Source organism: Balaenoptera borealis (genome assembly GCF_965194805.1).
Source record: "Balaenoptera borealis genome assembly, chromosome: 19".
In the NCBI taxonomy this organism is placed as follows: Eukaryota; Metazoa; Chordata; class Mammalia; order Artiodactyla; family Balaenopteridae; genus Balaenoptera; species Balaenoptera borealis.
The window spans coordinates 62,703,236-62,722,819 of NC_138878.1; the positions used below are offsets into that span (position 1 = coordinate 62,703,236).

Here is a 19,584-nt window from a genome sequence, read left to right on the forward strand (position 1 = left end):
TTTTTTTTTAATTTTTACCATTCTAACTAGGTCCTTCTCTTTTTTTTTTTTTTTTTTAAAGTTTAATTTTATTTATTTATTTTTGGGTGTGTTGGGTCTTCGTTTCTGTGCGAGGGCTTTCTCCAGTTGCGGCAAGTGGGGGCCACTCCTCATCGCGGTGCGCGGGCCTCTCACTGTCGTGGCCTCTCGTGTTGCGGAGCACAGGCTCCAGACGCGCAGGCTCAGTAATTGTGGCTCACGGGCCCAGTTGCTCCGCGGCATGTGGGATCTTCCCAGACCAGGGCTCGAACCCGTGTCCCCTGCATTGGCAGGCAGACTCTCAACCACTGCGCCACCAGGGAAGCCCTGTTTTTAGTTTTTTAAGGAACCTCCATACTGTTCTCCGTAGTGGCTGTATCAATTTACATTCCCACCAACAGTGCAAGAGGGTTCCCTTTTCTCCACACCCTCTCCAGCATTTACTGTTTGTAGATTTTTTCATGATGGCCATTCTGACTGGTGTGAGCTGATACCTCATTGTAGCTTTGATTTGCATTTCTCTAATGATTAGTGATGTTGAGCATCTTTTCATGTGTTTGTATATCTTCTTTGGAGAAATATCTATTTAGGTCTTCTGACCATTTTTGGATTGGGTTTTTTTTTTTTTTTTGATACTGTGCTGCATGAGCTGCTTGTATATTTTGGAGATTAATCCTTTGTCAGTTACTTCGTTTGCTGTGCAAAAGCTTTTAAGTTTCATTAGGTCCCATTTGTTTATTTTTGGTTTTATTTCCATTTCTCTAGGAGGTTGGTCAAAAAGGATCTTGCTGTAATTTATGTCATAGAGTGTTCTGCCTATGTTTTCCTCTAAGAGTTTTATGGTGTCTGGCCTTACATTTAGGTCTTTAATCCATTTTGAGTTTATTTTTGTGTGTGGTGTTAGGAAGTGTTCTAATTTCATTCTTTTACATGTAGCTGTCCAGTTTTCCCAGCACCACTTATTGAAGAAGTTGTCTTTTCTCCATTGTATACTCTTGCCTTTTTTATCAAAGATAAAGTGACCATATGTGCGTGGGTTTATCTCTGGGCTTTCTATCCTGTTCCATTGATCTATATTTCTGTTTTTGTGCCAGTACCATACTGTCTTGATTACTGTAGCTTTGTAGTATAGTCTGAAGACTGGGAGCCTGATTCCTCCAGCTCCGTTTTTCTTCCTCAAGATTGCTTTGGCTATTCAGGGTCTTTTGTGTTTCCATACAAATTGTGAAATTTTTTGTTCTAGTTCTGTGAAAAATGCCATTGGTAGTTTGATAGGGATTGCATTGAATCTGTAGATTGCTTTGGGTAGTAGAGTCATTTTCACAGTGTTGATTCTTCCAATCCAAGGACATGGTATATCTCTCCATCTGTTTGTATCATCTTTAATTTCTTTCATCAGTGTCTTACAGTTTTCTGCATACAGGTCTTCTGTCTCCTTAGGTAGGTTTATTCCTAGGTATTTGGTTCTTTTTTTTTGCAGTGGTAAATGGGAGTGTTTCCTTAATTTCTCTTTCAGATTTTTCATCATTAGTGTATAGGAATGCAAGAGATTTCTGTGCATTAATTTTGTATCCTGCTACTCTACCAAATTCATTGATTAGCTCTAGTAGTTTTCTGGTAGCATCTTTAGGATTACCTATGTATAGCATCATGTCATCTGCAAACAATAACAGTTTTATTTCTTCTTTTCCGACTTGGATTCCTTTTGTTTCTTTTTCTCCTGTGATTGCTGTGGCTAAAACTTCCAAAACTATATTGAGTAATAGTGGTGAAAGTGGGCAACCTTGTCTTGTTCCTGATCTTAGAGGAAATGGTTTCAGTTTTTCACCATTGAGAACAATGTTGGCTGTGGTTGTGTCATATATGGCCTTTATTATGTTGAGGTGGGTTCCCTCTATGCCTACTTTCTGGAGAGTTTTAATCATAAATGGGTGTAGAATTTTGTCAAAAGCTTTTTCTGCATCTATTGAGATTATCATATGGTTTTCATCCTTCAGTTGGTTAATATGGTGTATCACATTGATTGATTTGCGTATATTGAAGAATCCTTGCATTCCTGGGATAAACCCCACTTGCTCATGGTGTATGATCCTTTTAATGTGCTGCTGGATTCTGTTTGCTATTATTTTGTTGAGGATTTTTGCATCTATGTTCATCAGAGATATTGGCCTGTAGTTTTTTGTGTGACATCTCTGTCTGGTTTTGGTATGAGGGTGATGATGGCCTTGTAGAATGAGTTTGGGTGTGTTCCTCCCTGTGCTATATTTTGGAAGAGTTTGAGAAGGATAGGTGTTAGCTCTTCTCTAAATGTTTGGTAGAATTCACCTGTGAAGCCATCTGGTCCTGGGCTTTTGTTTGTTGGAAGATTTTTAATCACAGTTTCGATTTCAGTGCTTGTGATTAGTCTGTTTATATTTTCCATTTCTTCCTGGTTCAGTCTCGGAAGGTTGTGCTTTTCTAAGAATTTGTCCATTTCTTCCAGATTGTCCATTTTATTGGCATATAGTTACTTGTAGTAATCTCTCATGATCCTTTGTATTTCTGCAGTGTCAGTTGTTACTTCTCCTTTTTCATTTCTAATTCTGTTGATTTGTCTTCTCCCTTTTTTTCTTGATGAGCCTGGCTAATGATTTATCAATTTTGTTTATCTTCTCAAAGAACCAGCTTTTAGTTTTATTGATCTTTGCTGTTGTTTCCTTCATTTCTTTTTCATTTATTTCTGATCTGATCTCTATGATTTCTTTCCTTCTGCTAACTTTGGGGTTTTTTTGTTCTTCTTCCTCTAATTGTTTTAGGTGTAAGGTTAGGTTGTTTATTTGAGATTTTTCTTGTTTCTTGAGGTAGGGTTGTGTTGTTATAAACTTCCCTCTTAGAACTGCTTTTGCGGCATCCCATAGGCTTTGGGTCGTCGTGTTTTCATTGTCATTTGTTTCTAGGTATTTTTTGATTTCCTCTTTGATTTCTTCAGTGATCTCTTGGTTGTTTAGTAGGGTAATGTTTAGCCTCCATGTGTTTGTATTTTACAGTTTTTTTTTTCCCTGTAATTGATATCTAGTCTCATAGCTTTGTGGTCAGAAAAGATACTTGATATGATTTCAATTTTCTTAAATATACCAAGGCTTGATTTGTGACCCAAGATATGGTCTATCCTGGAGAATGTTCCATGAGCACTTGAGAAGAAAGTGTATTCTGTTGTTTTTGGATGGAATGTCTTATAAATATCAATTAAGTCCATCTTGTTTAATGTGTCATTTAAAGCTTGTGTTTCCTTATTTATTTTCATTTTGGATGATCTGTCCATTGGTGAAAGTGGAGTGTTAAAGTCCCCTACTATTATTGTGTTACTGTCGATTTCCTTATGTTTTGAGGTGCTCCTATGTTGGGTGCATAAATATTTACAATTGTTATATCTTCTTCTTGGATTGATCCCTTCACCATTATGTAGTGTCCTTCTTTGTCTCTTGTAATAGTCTTTATTTAAAAGTCTGTTTTGTCTGATATGAGACTTGCTATTCCAGCTTTCTTCTGATTTCCATTTGCATGGAATGTTTTTTTTTTCTATCACCTCACTTTCAGTCTGTATGTGTCCCTAGGTCTGAAGTAGGTCTCTTGTAGACAGCATATGTACGGGTCTTGTTTTCGTATCCATTCAGCCAGTCTATGTCTTTTGGTTGGAGCATTTAATCCATTTACATTTAAGGTAATTATCAATATGTATGTTCCTATTACCATTTTCTTGATTGTTTTTGGTTTGTTTTTGTAGGTCTTTTCCTTCTCCTGTGTTTCCTGCCTAGAGAAGTTCCTTTAGCATTTGTTGTAAAGCTGGTTTGGTGGTGCTGAATTCTCTTAACTTTTGCTTATCTGTAAAGGTTTTAATTTCTCCAGCAAATATGAATGAGATCCTTGCTAGGTAGAGTTATCTTGGTTGTAGGTTCTTCCTTATCATCACTTTAAATATGTCCTGCCACTCCCTTCTGGCTTGCAGAGTTTCTGCTGAAAAACCAGCTGTTAACCTTATGGGGTTAACATATAACCTTGTATGTTATTTGTTGCTTTTCCCTTGCTGCTTTTAGTATTTTTTCTTTGTATTTAATTAATTAATTATTTATTTATTTATTTTTGGCTGTGTTGGGTCTTCGTTTCTGTGCGAGGGCTTTCTCTAGTTGTGGCAAGCAGGGGCCACTCTTCATCACGGTGCACGGGCCTCTCACTATCACAGCCTCTTATTGCGGAGCACAGGCTCCAGTCACGCAGGCTCAGTAGTTGTGGCTCACGGGCCTAGTTGCTCCGCGGCATGTGGGATCTTCCCAGACCAGGGCTCAAACCCGTGTCCCCTGCATTGGCAGGCAGATTCTCAACCACTGCGCCACCAGGGAAGCCCCACTTTGTATTTAATTTTTGATAGTTTGATTCATATGTGTCTTGGTGTGTTTCTCTTTGGGTTTATCCTGTATGGTATTCTCTGTGCTTCCTGGATTTGATTGACTATTTCCTTTCCCATGTTAGGGAAGTTTTTGACTATAATCTTTTCAAATATATTCTCAGACCCTTTCTTTTTCTCTTCTTTTTCTGGACCCCTGTAATTCGAATGTTGGTGTGTTTAATGTTGTCCCAGAGGTCTCTGAGTCTGTCCTCAATTCTTTTCTTTTTTCTTTATTCTGCTCCCTGGCAGTTATTTCCACCATTTTATCTTCCAGCTCACTTATCCGTTCTTCTGCCTCAGTTATTCTGCTATTGATTCCTTCTAGAGTATTTTTAATTTCAGTAATTGTGTTGTTCATCATTGTTTGTTTGCTCTTTAGTTCTTCTAGATCCTTGTTGAATATTTCTTGTATTTTCTCCATTCTGTTTCTGAGATTTTGGATCATCTTTGCTATCATTACTCTGAATTCTTTTTCAGGTAGGTTGCCTATTTCATCTTCATTTATTTGGTCTTGTAGGTTTTTACCTTGCTCCTTTGTCTGTAACATATTTTTTTGTCATTTCTTTTTTTTTTTTTTTGATGGATGTTGCTGTATTCCTGTCTTACTTGTTGTTTGGCCTGAGATGTACAGCACTGGAGTTTGCAGGCAGTTGGATAGAGCCGGGTCTTGGTGCTGAGATGAGGACGTCTGGGAGGCCTCACTCTGATTAATATTCCCTGGGGTTTGAGGTTCTCTGTTAGTCCAGCGGTTTGGACTCAGAGCTCCCATCACAGGAGCTCGGCCCAACCTCTGGCCTGGGAACCAAGAACTTGCAATCCTGCAAGCTTCGTGGCACAGTTTAAAAAAAAAAAAAGAAAAGAAAAAAGAAAGAAAGAAAAAAAGGAGCAGTACAATATCAAAGAATAAAAAATAAAATAAAATTAGAAAGATAAAACATATATTAGGAAAAATAAAACTATAATTGAAACAACCAGTTGCTGGGGGCTCCTCCCGTCCCCTTAGGTGTCTGTGGTCCCCAACCAGTGCCTGGTAGGTGCCCTAGTTGTGAGGAGACGCGAATTCTGTGTCCTCCTAGTATGCTATCTTGACTCCGCCCCTCTAAAATTCTATGTCTTTTAATTGAAACTTTTTCAAGTATTTTCAAGAATATGAAGTTTTATAAGATTGTCTTTTTAAATTTTTCAAATAGAAGTCTTCACATAGGATTAAAAACTTGCTGTTAATAAGGAGAAACATAAAGCATTACCAGGAGAAGGTGTCTTCAAGGCTGTGCTTCCAGGCTTAAGGATCTTGGTAGGCGCCTTAAGCCCGCTTGGTTTTAGCATACTCATTGTCCTTAGTATGTCAGAGATGTTTTTCCTTTGCCTGTTGCCACTATCTTTCCCTAGTCATTGATACAACTGTGGGTGTTTCTATAGTGAAGTCAGTCTCTGGGTTAAATCGCTCACTGCCACCTCAGTCACCGCCAGTCACCGCCACCTGCCCCACTGCAGCAGCAGCTGCCGCGCGGCCCCCGCCTCCCACCTCCTGGCTCGTCAGCGACTTCTACTTTTTAATTAGGGTATTTGGAATCTACAGATGAGTGAGACGTGGCCCCACCCCTTGAGGAGCACCCAGTCAGGTGTCCAGAGCGGGACACCAATTGGGGCAGGGTCCTCCAGAAACTGATGCAGACACTGAGGAATCTGTCACAGACTTTATTAAACTTCTTTTCCTTTCCCCTTACAAACCTCAAAATCAGAGCCCTACTGAAGCAGGAGTTTTCGGTTTCGCCTATATGTAATAGCCCTGGTCAGAGAGAAAAAGTCTGCAGGTTAGAAAAAGAACTTCAGACCCCTCCAGGTCAACTGACCACCCAAAACCTTCCCTCCAATCATTGGCTTTATTTGGCTCAGCCAGTGACATCATGGGTCTCTGGGAAGATCTCCAGGGTTCTCAGCCAATCAGAACATAAGGAGGGAGGAGAGAAAAGTTGGGACTGGGACTGAGGGTATGAAATGTGGAAACAGAAAGAATGGAAAAAGACAGGAGACTCTGAGAGACACAGACACGGGGAGAGAGACTCAAAGAGATGAGAAAGACAGAAAGAGAAATGAGGAAAAGAGAGAAGCAGGTGTACTGGGTTGAACTGTGTCCCCCCACTCCAAAGATATATCCAAGTCCTAAACCCCAGTACCTGTGAATGTGACCTTACTTGCAAATAGGGTCTTTGCAGATATAATTATGTTAAGGTAAAAATGAGATTATTCTGGTTTTAGGCTGGCCCTTACATTCAAAGACTGGTGTCCTTACAAGAGAAAGGGGAGGGAGGTTTGGGACACAGATACTGAGGACAAAGCCATTGAAGACAGAGGCAGAGACTGGAGGGAGGCCACTAGCCAAGGGATACCACGGATGCCAGCCGCCACCAGAAGGTAGGAGACAGGTATGGAATGGACTCTCTCTCAGAACCTCCAAAAGGAACTCACCCTGCCAACCCGTGGATGTTGGACTTCTGGCCTCCAGAACTCTGAGAGAATAAATTTCTGTTGCCTTGAGCTGCCCAGTTTGTGGTCATTTGCTACAGCAGCAAGAGGAAACTAATACACAGGGAGATAGTGGGGAGAGAACAGGGAGAGAGTTCTGCTCTAGAGAGATCAAGACGGGAGACAGAGGCTGAGGGAGAGAGAAACAGAAATCAAGATGGGGAAGGGAAATCCAGAGATGGGAGAGGGGAAGACAGACAGAGACAGAAATGAAGACCAGAAGATGGAGAGGGAACGGTGGGAAGGTGGGAGGGGAAAGAGGGGAGTCACAGAGGGAGAGATTTAAAGAAGCAGAGAGAGGTTGACAGATAGGGACAGAGTCTGTGGAGTGGGAGGGACGGGAGTCAGAAACAGAGACCCAGAGATGGGGAGAGACATTCAGAGACAGACACAGAGACTGAGACACACAGATTCAACATGGCGGGCAGGGAAGGGGAAGAGGGAGATGGCAGAATTGGGACCGGGACAGAGGAAAGGAGGAGAAAGTCCAGTGGGAGAGGCTGAGAGGGGGAGAGAAGGGGAGATTCCTTAGGCTAAGGGCTGATTTACTTCTCACCACCACCCTTAAGTGGGAGGTACTGGGATTATCCCCAGTTGAATATGAAGATACCAAGGCATTTGGGAAAGGAGGGTGAGGGGCAGATAGAGGAGGCAGAGAGAAGAGGAGAGGGGCTGAGAGGGGGCTGAACCAGAGACAAGCAGACAGGGGCGGGGGGAGCGCTCAAGATGGAGAAAGGAGGGTGGGGGTGATTTCTCCCCTCGTGGGAGCATCATGGGCTCAGTGCTTGGGGCCCTGGAGATGTTTTCATTTTAAATACTTTGACTATACTCAATATTTTGTAATAACGTATAAGTGAAAAGAATCGGAAAAAGTATATATATATATGTGTATCTGAATCACTGTACTGTACACCTGAAACTAACACAACATTGTAAATCAACTATACTTCAATTAAAATAAGTAAATAAATAAACACTTTGAAAATCAGGAGAAAATAAATTAATATAACAATGATGAGGATGATGGATATATAATAACGAGCCCAGATTGGATTATATCTGTCTTCATACATGAAATATAATTTTTAGTGTTTTTTCAGTGGAGGAAGAGACCCATGAAGGCCAAAGTGATGAGGACCCAGGAAAGACATAATGTGGCCCAGGGGGTGGGGGGAAGAGGAGATGAGAGCGACAGATGGACGGAGAGACATGAGAGAGAGAGAGAGAGAGAGAGAGAGAGAGAAAAGAGATGGCAAGAGGGAAGGAGAGACCAAGAAAAAAGGAGAAAGAAAGAGAGACAGAGGGAAACAGAGAGAGAGGCATAAAGTGACTGGGGAGGAGACTCCCAAACGACACAGTGACGGACCCAGGGCAATGCTACTTTTCAGGGGCCCAGGGGGGCATTTGGGGACCTCAGGAGGGGGCAGGGATGACTCACGAAGCCACGATGACACCAAAGGCCAAGACAGCCAAACACACGGAAATGATGCTGCCGAACAGGGCCCGATTCCGCGGGGATCCGCTGTCCTGGTACCGCAGGTCCATGCGGGGCTGCCCGTCGACTGGGTAGTGGACAGTGGGGGTGGGAGCCAGCGCGACTTCCAAGTCATCACCCTTCCCCGGGCTTGTACCCACACCCACCTGCTCACTCGGCAGCCCAGCCAGGGTCGGGCCTCTCTCTCCCTTCTCTCTACTTGGCCCCTGCCCTCTCCTGGGTCTGACTTTTCCTTCATCGGTTCCTCAAATTCTGTGTCCCAGGCACCGTTCTAGGTGCTTGGGATACCGCTGGGAACTCCGCTGGCAAACCTCCCTGGCCTGAAGGAGCAGTCTACATAGCACAGCACAGTGACAGCGAAGAGCCCAGCGCCAAATGCATCTCATTGGATGGGGATGGGAGCGGGGGCGGCGGGGATGGAGGGGAGGACTTGGTAACTACCCACAAACGTGAGAGGGGGATGCAAAATGCTGACGATCTCAGGCTGCATCTTAGCTGGTGACCCTGAAGGTGGCCTGGGGAGTCCCATTCTGCAACTTCGATTTGCTCCCTCCCCTACCTCTTTCATTCTGTCAGCCAAGCCTCTTGGCTCGACCTTCAAAACCAGCATCTGATCCACCTCCTGGGTTGCGGACCTGGTCCAGCTCTCATCATCACTCCTTTCAAGGGAAGGGGCTCCCTGCTTCTCCTACAGTTCCCCATTTGGCCACCAGGGGGCGTCGATAACACCCAAGTCTGCTCACGTCCCTCTTCCGCTCAGAGCCTTCCAGTGGCTCTCGTTTCATTTAGAATCAAAGCCCAAGTCCTCACCATGGTCCACCAGGCCCTGCACGATCTGGTCACTATGTGGCCACCCTACTACCCTCCTCTTCATTCACTCGCCTCTGGCCACACTAGCTTCCCTCTTATTACTCAACCACGTTGGATCTTCGCACCTGCTGTTCCCTTTGTCGTTCACACTGTTCCTCACGCCTTCACTTCCTTTAGATCTCAAACATCACTTCTTCAGAGAGGTCCCCCCACCCGCACTCTCTAGGGTAGCACCGTCCCTCCCCCAGGCACTTTTTATCAAATTGTTCTGTTCTGTTTTCATTAGAGCACTATCGCTGTCTGGAATTAGTCCATTTATTTGTTCATGTAATTATCATCTAACAGTGGTTCTCAGCGGGGGACAATTTTACCTCCCAGGGGACATTTGGAAACGTCTGGAGGCTGGAAATGATTGTCATAACTTTGGTTGGAGGGTACTAACTGGCGCTGAGCGGTTAGAGGCCAGGGGGGCTGCTAAAATTCCTATAACACATAGGACAGCCTCAGAAAAAAGAATTATCCAGCCCCAATGTCAATAGTGCCAAGGTTGAGAAAACCTAGGCTAACCCTTCACGCTATTAAAATGTGGGCTCTATGAGACATTTGTCTCCCATTCTGCTGATCCTCAGTTTGGGGCATTATAAGGTGCTCAAAATATTTGTTGTAGTTAAACATCATCCTCAGAGAGCAAATAGATGAATCCTTCCTTTTCAACTAGTCAATGTCATAGGGGAAAACAACTGGTAAGAGAAATTCCTCTAGATTTAAAAAAAAAGTGAAAAAAAACCTAACACTTAAATGATACGAGAAGTCCTCTCATTGAATCCTGGTTTGAATGAAATCAGCAGTGAAGATATGCTGGGGGAAATTAGGGAAGTTGGAAAAGGGACTTGGAATTATTTGATACTGAAGAATTGTTAGGTTCATTGGGAAGGGCATTGTGGTTATGTAGGAAGTGTTCCTTTTAGAGGTACACACTATGGGTGAAATCTTGTGATGCCTGATTTCTTTTAAAATATGATGGCAATAAACAAAGTGAAGCAAATGTGGAGGTATGTTCATTGTCAACATAATTTGATAGAAAGTGATACTTTAGAGGGCTTCCCTGGTGGCAGCAGTGGTTAAGAATCCGCCTGCCAATGCAGGGGACACAGGTTCGAGCCCTGGTCTGTGAAGATCCCACATGCTGTGGAGCAACTAAGCCCGTGCGCCACAACTGCTGAGCCTGTGCTCTAGAGCCCGTGAGCCACAACTACTAAAGCCCCTGTGCCACAGCTACTGAAGCCCGCGCGCCTAGAGCCCATGCTCCGCAACAAGAGAAGCCACCACAATGAGAAGCCCGCGCACCACAATGAAGAGTAGCCCCCACTTGCCATAACTAGAGAAAGCCCGCACACAGCAACAAAGACTCAACGCAGCCAAAAATAAATAAATAAATTTATAAAAAATAAAAAAAAAGAAAGTGATACTTTAGAAAGTATGATCAGGGAGTTCTCTCTGAGGAGGGGGACTTGAAGACTTTACTGAAGTAAGGGAGTGAGAGGAACAGTGTGACAGAGAGAGGGAACAGTATGTGAAAATGTTCAGCATGACTATTCAATCTTGATGGATATATAGGGGTTCACTGTATTATTCTCTGTGCAATAAGGATGTATGTTTTTTAAAACCTCTGAATGAATGAGTGAATTCAGCACATCCTTTCAGACTCCCCTGGTATGGCACTGGCTAAGCATAAAATGTTTTTCTAGCACCTGCCATTCTGGCCTTAGAAGCACTGTAAAGTTACAGAGGGGTCTTCCAGTTAGTAGGGGGAAAGTGAATTTCAGAATGTGGAAGCAACTTCTGGGCCACTGTGTAATCAAATGGAAAGGGCAGGGTTTAAGGCTGCATGTGGGAGACCTCAAAAGTCATATCCACTGGGATATGGTTGTCTTCACCTCTCATGCACCTGTCCCATGCCTTCCCCCATGCCAGGAACTTACCAAAACAGTACTTTTCTTTGATGCATTTGGGACTGATCCTCTGGCAATGTAAACAATCCAAGACTTCTTCTTTTAGCAAGCCTGGACAAGAGGAAAGGGAGAAGTGGGATGAGGGCATATATCAGAGGACTGGCAAGGGGGAGGAAGGCAGAGGGGAAAGAGGAGAGGGAGTCCCTTGGCCCTCCTGAATTTGGAGGTCCATGTGCAGCAGAGCTAGCTGAGCAAAATGCACTGATGACTCACATTAAAAATAATTTGTATATAATCACTGAAAAGTGGAATTCAGTTGTGCATTTGACCCAACATTTTGTTGGTAGACATGTGATTACATTAAATTAATTTTAAATTTAATGTCTACCAACAGAATGTTTACACTTCTCTATTCCTATTTTGCTGCCCCTTGTGGCATAGACTGGCTGCCTGCTCCCTCATCTGTCTCCCCGGCTTCCCGCCACACAGGAAGACTACATTTCCCAGGCTCCTTTGTAGTTGGTTGTACCCATGTGACCAAGTTCTGGCCAATAGAAGGTGGACAGAACGATGTATGTCACTCCCAGGCCAGCTACAAAAGGCCCTGTAGGATTCCCTATTCACTTTCCCTTCGGAAGTTAGCCTAGCAGCCACCGCACAGGTGCAGCCTGGATCCTGGAGTCACCACTTGGAAGATGTTCAACTCCCAATGGAATTTTGGCAAGAGAGAAATAAACCTTTCGTTTGTTAAACAACTGAGATGTGGGGGGTTATTTGTCACTGCAACATAGCCTATCCTAGCCTGACTAACATCCCCCCAAAATCTTTTTTTGCAGGTTGAAATCACTTTCATAAGCCCTCAAAAATCAGATATCCCTCGGTGCCATAGTTTTGGGGTGGGGGAACCACCAGATGGAGTAGGTGTAACAACAGGGCTTGATTTGGGGGAGACAAGGTAAAAAGGGGTAGGAGGGTAGCAAAAGGAAGAACAGACAGTAAACCCAGGACTCACGGCAAATTTTGGGATCGCAGGCTGCAAGAGAAAAGAGTGGAGGTGAGTTAAGTTGGGTCAGCAATTTGAGAATTTAATGGGAAGGGACCGGGAGAGGGAGGAAAGAGTCTGGAAAAGGAGAGAAGGGAATTTTGGGGAGAGGCAGAGAAGGCTGAGTCATAGGGGAGGTGAAAGAGGAGTTTGGAAGAAAGGGTGGGAGAAGGGGATCAAGTGATAACGGGGAAGGGGAGAAGGGGGCTTGGTGGAGAGAAATGACGCACCTTTTAATTCATATGATCTTAAAACTTTCTTGAGTTCCTTGATCACCCTCTCCCTAAGAGTCACCAGTTCATCCAGCAGAGGCCCATCTGAGGAGAAAAAGGGATCCTCCTGGGGTGGGAGGCACCCAACAAGCCCACCCCACCAGCAGCTTCAAAGAGAAGGGATGAGGGGCAATTCCCTGGTGGTCCAGTGGTTAGGACTCCACGCTTTCATTGCCGAGGGTGTGGGTTCAATCCCTGGTTGCGGTGCAGCCAAAAAATAAAAAAAGAGAAGTGATGAGGAAAGTCCTTTTCTAAGCAAGACTGGCTATTCCTCGGGGTCCACTAGGTGAATCTATGGCAGGGAGGTCCTACATCTACCTTCTGATCCACTGCAGGGACCCAGGCTAAACCACCAGCCTTTGGCCTCAGTTTCCTTACCTGGTAAGTGGTAGAAGGGTACACTCGGTCACCTCTCCTCTCCTTTTCCCTAATCTGCTCTCTTTTCTTCTATTCTGTCTACACTCACTCCATGATTTCACCCAGCCTCATGGCTTTGTACATTATCTAGAAAGGCACTGTCCAATATGGCAGCCACTAGGCACACATGGCAATTGAACACTGGAAATGGGCTAGTCTGAATTGAGATCAGCTGTTAATATAAAATGTATGCTGCATTTCAAAGACGTGGTATGAAAAAATAACTGTACAATGTCTCAATAATTTTTATTTTGACCGCTTGTTGAAATGGTAATATTTTAGGTATTGGGTTAAATAAAATCTATTAAAATTAATTTCATCTGCTTCTGTTTACCTTTTTAAAAATGTGACTGCCAGAAAATTTTAAATTACATATGTGACTATTTGTGCCTCACATATTTCCACTGGACAGCACTGTTCTATACACACTGGTGCCTCCTACATTGGCATCACTAACCTAGACCACTCACTGAAGTCCAGATGCATATATCCAACTATCCACTCAGGATCTCCACTTGGATGTCTAATAAGCAGCTGAAACTCAGTGAGTCCAAGACTGAACCTTGATATCCTCCTCCAAACTCACGTCCTATGAAAGTGAAGTCTTCTCCATCTTCATAGAAAGTGAAGTCTTCTCCATCTTCATAGAAAGTGAAGTCTTCTCCATCTTCATAGAAAGTGAAGTCTTCTCCATCTTCATAGATGGAGATGCTATGTTTCTAGTTCCTCAAGCCAAAATCCTTGGTGCTTTGATTCTTCTTTCCTTACATCTCACATGCAACTTGTCCACATGCATGTGAGTAAATCCTGTCCGTGAATAGTCAAGAGAGATCCAGGAATCCAACATTTCTTACCTCCTCCACTCCCTGGTGCCAGCCATCATCATCTCTTGCCTGGGCCATTGTCACAACCTTCTCATTGGTCCCCCAGCCTTCCCTGCTGCCCTGCTAGATCTGTTCTCCACAGCCAGAGGGACCCCAGTAAAACTTCAGGCATCTCACTAGCTTCACACTTCTGCTCAGAACCCTCCCATGTGACCCAGAGCAGAAGCCAAAAGTCCTTACCATTATAAATCCCTTCCAGTGGATGGGTACCAACCTACCCATCCCCTCCCCCTTACCTCTAGGACCTCAGCTTCTACATCTCTCCCTCTCTCTCCACTCCAGCCTCCCTGGCCTCTTCGAGGTTCTGTGAATATGCCAATCACACTCCCATCTCAGGCATTGCACTTGCTGTTCTTTCTGCCTACAGCCTTCTAGCCTAGACGTCTACCCTCTCATAGCTGCTTCCCCCTCTCCTCTGCATCTTTTCTCACGTGCTGACCTCTCAGTGACATCCTTCTTGGCTGTCCTATTTTAACCTGCAAGCCCTGCCCCTATTCCCAGCACTCTCCATCCACTGGTCCCTGCTTTATTTTTTTCTCCGTAGTATTTGTTCCCATTTGACATGTTATATTGTACAGTAAAGGGTTAACTCAGCAGGTCTGAGTTTTCCAAACCCTGCACATTCCAAAAAAAAAAAAAAGGTTTGGTTCTTGCCTGGCTCCTGGGAGGTAACCTCTAAGTCCTTGGAATATCCTGCCTGTTAAGTGTGTCTTTCTTTACTTGGAAGCCTTGGGTCACACCACGTAGTCTGTGATAACAAAGTGATTCATGGTGGTGGCCTTGGGCCAACATGGTAGCAGCTTGACCTCTGGTGGGGCTGGAGACAGAATAACTGAGATCAGCCACTTGGGTGCTCCTTGCCTATGTAACCAACCCCAATAATATAATAATAGTTGGTAAAATCATTGGCCTGGACTCTTCAAAAGTGTCATCGTCATAAAAGACAACTGAATGCAATGCGTGCTCCCAGAACAGATCCAGGATTGAAAGAAAACTAGCCATGAAGGACATGATTGAGACAGTTGGGAACATTTTAATGAGGTTTGAATATTATAGAGGATAGTATGGAATCGATGTTAAATTCCTAGGTACACTCACTGTGTAAGAGAATGTCTTTCCTTGTTTTTAGGAGATTGCCTGCTGAAGAATTTGGGGTTGAAATGTCACTAAGTCTCAAATGGTACACACACACACACACACACACACACACATAGCAAATGTGGCAATAGGTTACCATATAGTGAAATGTTAAGAATGGTGTATAGGTGTTTATTGTACTACTCTTGCCACTTTTCTATCCATTTGAATTTTTTCAAAATATAAAAATCACTTTTTTTTAAAAGGTGAGAGTTTAAAAATTACTGATGTTCAGGGCCCGCCCCCTGATATTCTGATTTAATTGGCATGGGCTGCTGCCTGGGCTCCTGGATTGTCTTAAAAGTTCCCCAGGGGATTCCAACCTGCAGCCTGAGTTGAGACCTCCTGCTCTAAGCTTTTTCTGTGAAGGTCCAGACAGTCAATATTTTCAGCTTCGAGGGCCATATGGTCATTGTTCCTACTCAGCTCTGCCTTGGAGAGCAAAAGCAACATAGACAGTACATACATGAATGGGTGTGGCTGTGTTCCAATAAAACTTTATTTGCAGATTTGGCCCCCAGGCTATATTTTGCCAATCCTTGCTCTAGACAGAGACGCAAGATGCAGCATAATCATCTTAATAACTAACATTTATTGAGCACTTACTGTGTGCTAAATGCACATTCACAAACCTCTTTATGGCTCTCAGTGACTATGGGGTGAGTGCTATTATTCCCATTTTACAGATGAGGAAACCGAGGCACAAAGATGTTAACTAGCTTGCTGAAGGTTAGCCAGGCTTTGATTCCAGGGCAGTCTACCCTCAGGACCTCCACTGTAATTTCTACACCTCTCTCAAAGGTCTAGAATGGGAACACAACCTCCCTCTCTGTCCGCCAGCTGAGAACAGAACTTCCAGTGTTTAAAGTTCCCAGGAAGGGGCCTGGTCAAAGGAGACTATACACATTTGGATTTTTTTTTGGACAGCTTTACTGAGACATAACTCACATACTATACAATTAACCCATTTAAAGTACACAATTTAATGGCTTTAAGATTATTCCCAGAGTTATGTAATCATCGCCACAATTTTAGAATATTCATTACCTCTCCCTGCCCCACCAAAAGCCCTGCACTCCTTAGTATGCATTGTTTTTTAAAATTTCATATTCACTAAATGGTAGGGCAGCTCTAAAAATTGAGATAAAATTTAATTTTTTAATGTAATTAAAATGATTGTTATTTCCTCCTGATTCTATGACTACTACATATTCGTTATTAAAAAGGTGAGGGAGGGGAAAAGAAAAGGAAATTGAAATACACAGCAATTTGACAAGCATAGGCAAGAAAAGCATACATCACCTTCTGTTCCCTTATCCTAGGACAACCGACACCAGTATTCTGGCAATCTACCCACCTCCCCACCCCCATTCCTCTTTCAGGGCTCGCTTTATACAAACCACACACACACAAACATCTCATATCTTTAAAAAAAAAATGGTGGGCTCTTCCGTGGTGCCCTTCTCCCTGCTCCATCCCTCAAAGTGGGGTGAGGTTCCTGGGGCTTAGATCCGTCCTCCCACCCCAGTCCACGGGACCCTCTACTGCCCTCCCGTGGGAACTGTCTTAACGACCACAATGATTTCCAAGGACCAACCCTGAGAGTGGCGTCCCAGGAGCCGCTGAATACAAAACCAGGAGACATCTCATGGGGTGACGGTTAGGAATATAACGGTCTAAGCTGGATGTCCCAGGTTCAAATCCTCAGCTCTGTTATTCCTAGCTGTGTGACTTTGGGCATGTCGCCTAACCTCTCTGAGCCTCAGCCTCCCCCTCTGTAAAGGGCAGATCACAATACCGCCCACCTCGATGACCTGTCCTAGACTTTTCTAGAACTCTGTCAGACACACAGTAAAGGCTGTACAGTGTGTTTGCTTTTGTTTTTACATCAAGAGAAGGCGTGGTGAACCGGTGGAAAGGGAGGAAGGGAAAGGGGGCTGGAAAAAGGCTTTCCCTCTTAGCTCCTACCTCTAAGAGAATTAACCATTAAGTTGTTTGTTTGATTCTTGATAAAGGATGCCACAAGGTCCAGGTGCTCTTTCCCTGGGGGCGAGAGGGGAGGAAATTCCAGTGGGTCCCTGCGAGAGCCACGTGATCCCCTCCATCTCCCTCCGAGAGTGGCCCCGCCCTCCCTCTCTTGGGGGCGTGGTCCCCAAAGCGTCGGTCTCCCGGCCCAGCCTTGGGCTACCCCACTGGTCCCTTTCTCCACCGTGCTAGGCACCCTCTCCTCCCCAGCACTCACCCACTCTCCCCACAAAGGCGTTCAGCGCGTAGTCCCGGAAGAAAGGCCCCTCCATGCCCAGCAGCAGGGCCTGAGCGCGGGCCTGCAGCTGCTCCTGATGGAAGCGGTCGGGGATGAGGGCGACGCGCAGCTGGCTCAGGGCCTCCCGCACCGAGTGGTCACACTGCAGGCAGCCCCAGCCTCGGCGGGCGCTCAGGTCCAAGAGCAGCAGAAGAGCCAAGGCCAGAAGCATAGCACGGCCTTTGTGACTTCACAGAGAACCCAGTCGGCCCCGCCCCCAGGCAGGGGCGGAGTCAAGGAGGCCGCGGGAGAAACACTCCGTGCGTGAGTGCGTGAGTGCGCAGGCGCGTGTTTGCTGAGCACCTACTTTGTGCCAGGCGTGGAGCTGGGAGCTAAGGAGAGAATTTCAAAAACCAGAGGTCTGCCCTGCCTTCTTGGATCTTACATTCATTCTTTTTTTTTTTTTTTTTTTAAAGTCCTCCAAACTTCCCCGACGCCCCAAGGAGAATTATAAGGTCTTTTTATTTATTTATTTATTTATTTATTTATGGCTGTGTTGGGTCTTCGTTTCTGTGCGAGGGCTTTCTCTAGTTGCGGCAAGTGGGGGCCACTCTTCATCGCGGTGCGCGGGCCTCTCACTATCGCGGCCTCTCTTGTTGCGGAGCACAGGCTCCAGACGCGCAGGCTCAGTAATTGTGGCTCACGGGCTTAGTTGCTCCGCGGCATGTGGGATCCCCCCAGACCAGGGCTCGAACCCGTGTCCCCTGCATTGGCAGGCAGATTCTCAACCGCTGCGCCACCAGGGAAGCCCCAACATTCATTCTTTAAACTTATGTGTATTGAGCACCTACTATGTGCCAGGTCTGCTCCAGAAGCTAGGGTTAGATCTGAGAAAAACAGGAGATCCCTGCTCTTTTCAGAACTTACATTCTTTAATTCAACAAATATTTACTGAACTCCTACTGTGTACCGGGCCCTGTCCTAGGCGCCTGATGGAGAACTGAGGCAAACAGACACAGTCTCTGCTCACGTGGAGTTTACAGTTCAAGAACTCTCAATGGAGCAACCACTATCTCCAGCGGAGCACTGGAGACAGACTGAATAAGATGGACACAGTTCCTGCTCATGGGGTTCCTTCTAGCAGGAGTGGAAGGATGTGCACGGGAGAGAAATGTAAAACCTAGTAAACAGATTAGTAAATAAGATCATGACAAACCGCATTCAGTGCTGGGAAGTAAATAAACCATGTGATATATCATGAGTTCCCGGTATGCTAGTGCCCAGAGGTCAGGGTTTGTGTTCCCTGCCCTTGTCCAATGCCTGACATGTCCTAGGTGCTCAAAAAATATTTATCGAATTCAGTGAATCCACAGAAGAGGAAAACGCACTGTTTTTTCCCTGGATTTTTTTTTTTTTTTTTGGAAAAATCTTCAAACCTAGAGAAAAGTTGCAGGAACAGTACAATAAACACTTGAATATGCCTTATTAACACTTGCATCCACTGTATCTCTCTCTCTGTCTCTATGTATATACTATATAGAGATTGTTAATTTCTATTAAAATTGGGCAAAGGATTTGAATAGATATTTCTCCAAAGAAGGTATAAGAATGGCTAATACGTACGTGAAAAGATGTTCAACATCACTGAGCATTAGGGGAATGCAAGTCAAAACCACAATGATCTACCACCTCACACCCATGAAGATGGCTACTATCTAAAAAACAGAAAATAATGTGTTGGCAAAGATGTGGAGAAATTGGAACCCTTGTGCACTGTTGGTGGAAATGTAAAATGGTACTGCCGTTATGGAAAACAATATGGACATTCCTCAAATAATTAAAAGTAGAATTACTATATGATGAAGCAATTCCACTTCTGGATATATATCCAAAAGAACTGAAAGCAGGGACTGGAAGAGATCTTTGTACACCCATGTTCATAGCAGCATTATTCACAAAAACTGAAATGTGGAAGCAACCTATCAATTAACAAATCGGTAAACAAAATGTGGTATATACATGCAATGGGATATTATTCAGTCTTAAAAAGGAAGGAAATTCTGACATATGCGACAACATGGATGAACCTTGAGGTCATTATGCTAAGTGAAATAAAGCCAGTCACAAAAGGTAAATACTGTATGATTCCATTCATATGAGGTATTGAGAGTTTCTAGAGTAGTTAAATTCACACTCAGGATATTTAACACTGGCTTGATCGGTTCAACCATATTCAGACTTTCGTAAATGCCTCTTGACTCTTCTCTGCTTCAATATCACCTCCTCTGAGACGTCCTCCCAGATTACGCCCTCCCTGTAAACCATGCCTGCCTCTTTATTCTCTATTTTAGGGATCAGCAAACACT

General features: G+C 44.3%; 1 protein-coding gene across 4 annotated transcripts; it reads right to left on the reverse strand.

The window, feature by feature from the left end:
* Positions 1 to 38: 38 nt before the first annotated feature.
* On the reverse strand, positions 39 to 18,040 carry IZUMO2 (IZUMO family member 2). 4 transcript variants are annotated; one of them, XM_082367664.1, is made up of 7 exons: positions 17,219 to 18,040; positions 16,945 to 17,019; positions 12,497 to 12,583; positions 12,237 to 12,257; positions 11,255 to 11,335; positions 8,406 to 8,529; positions 39 to 6,230 (listed from the first exon to the last, which is right to left on the reverse strand). In XM_082367664.1, exons 1-7 carry the CDS (start codon positions 17,448 to 17,450, stop codon positions 6,188 to 6,190), a joined length of 663 nt encoding a protein of 220 aa, XP_082223790.1. In that variant the 5' UTR covers positions 17,451 to 18,040; the 3' UTR covers positions 39 to 6,187. The 4 variants fall into 4 exon arrangements, with proteins under 4 accessions (XP_082223790.1, XP_082223792.1, XP_082223791.1 ...); XM_082367666.1 differs by lacking the exon at positions 16,945 to 17,019; XM_082367665.1 differs by lacking the exon at positions 12,237 to 12,257.
* Positions 18,041 to 19,584: the final 1,544 nt, after the last annotated feature.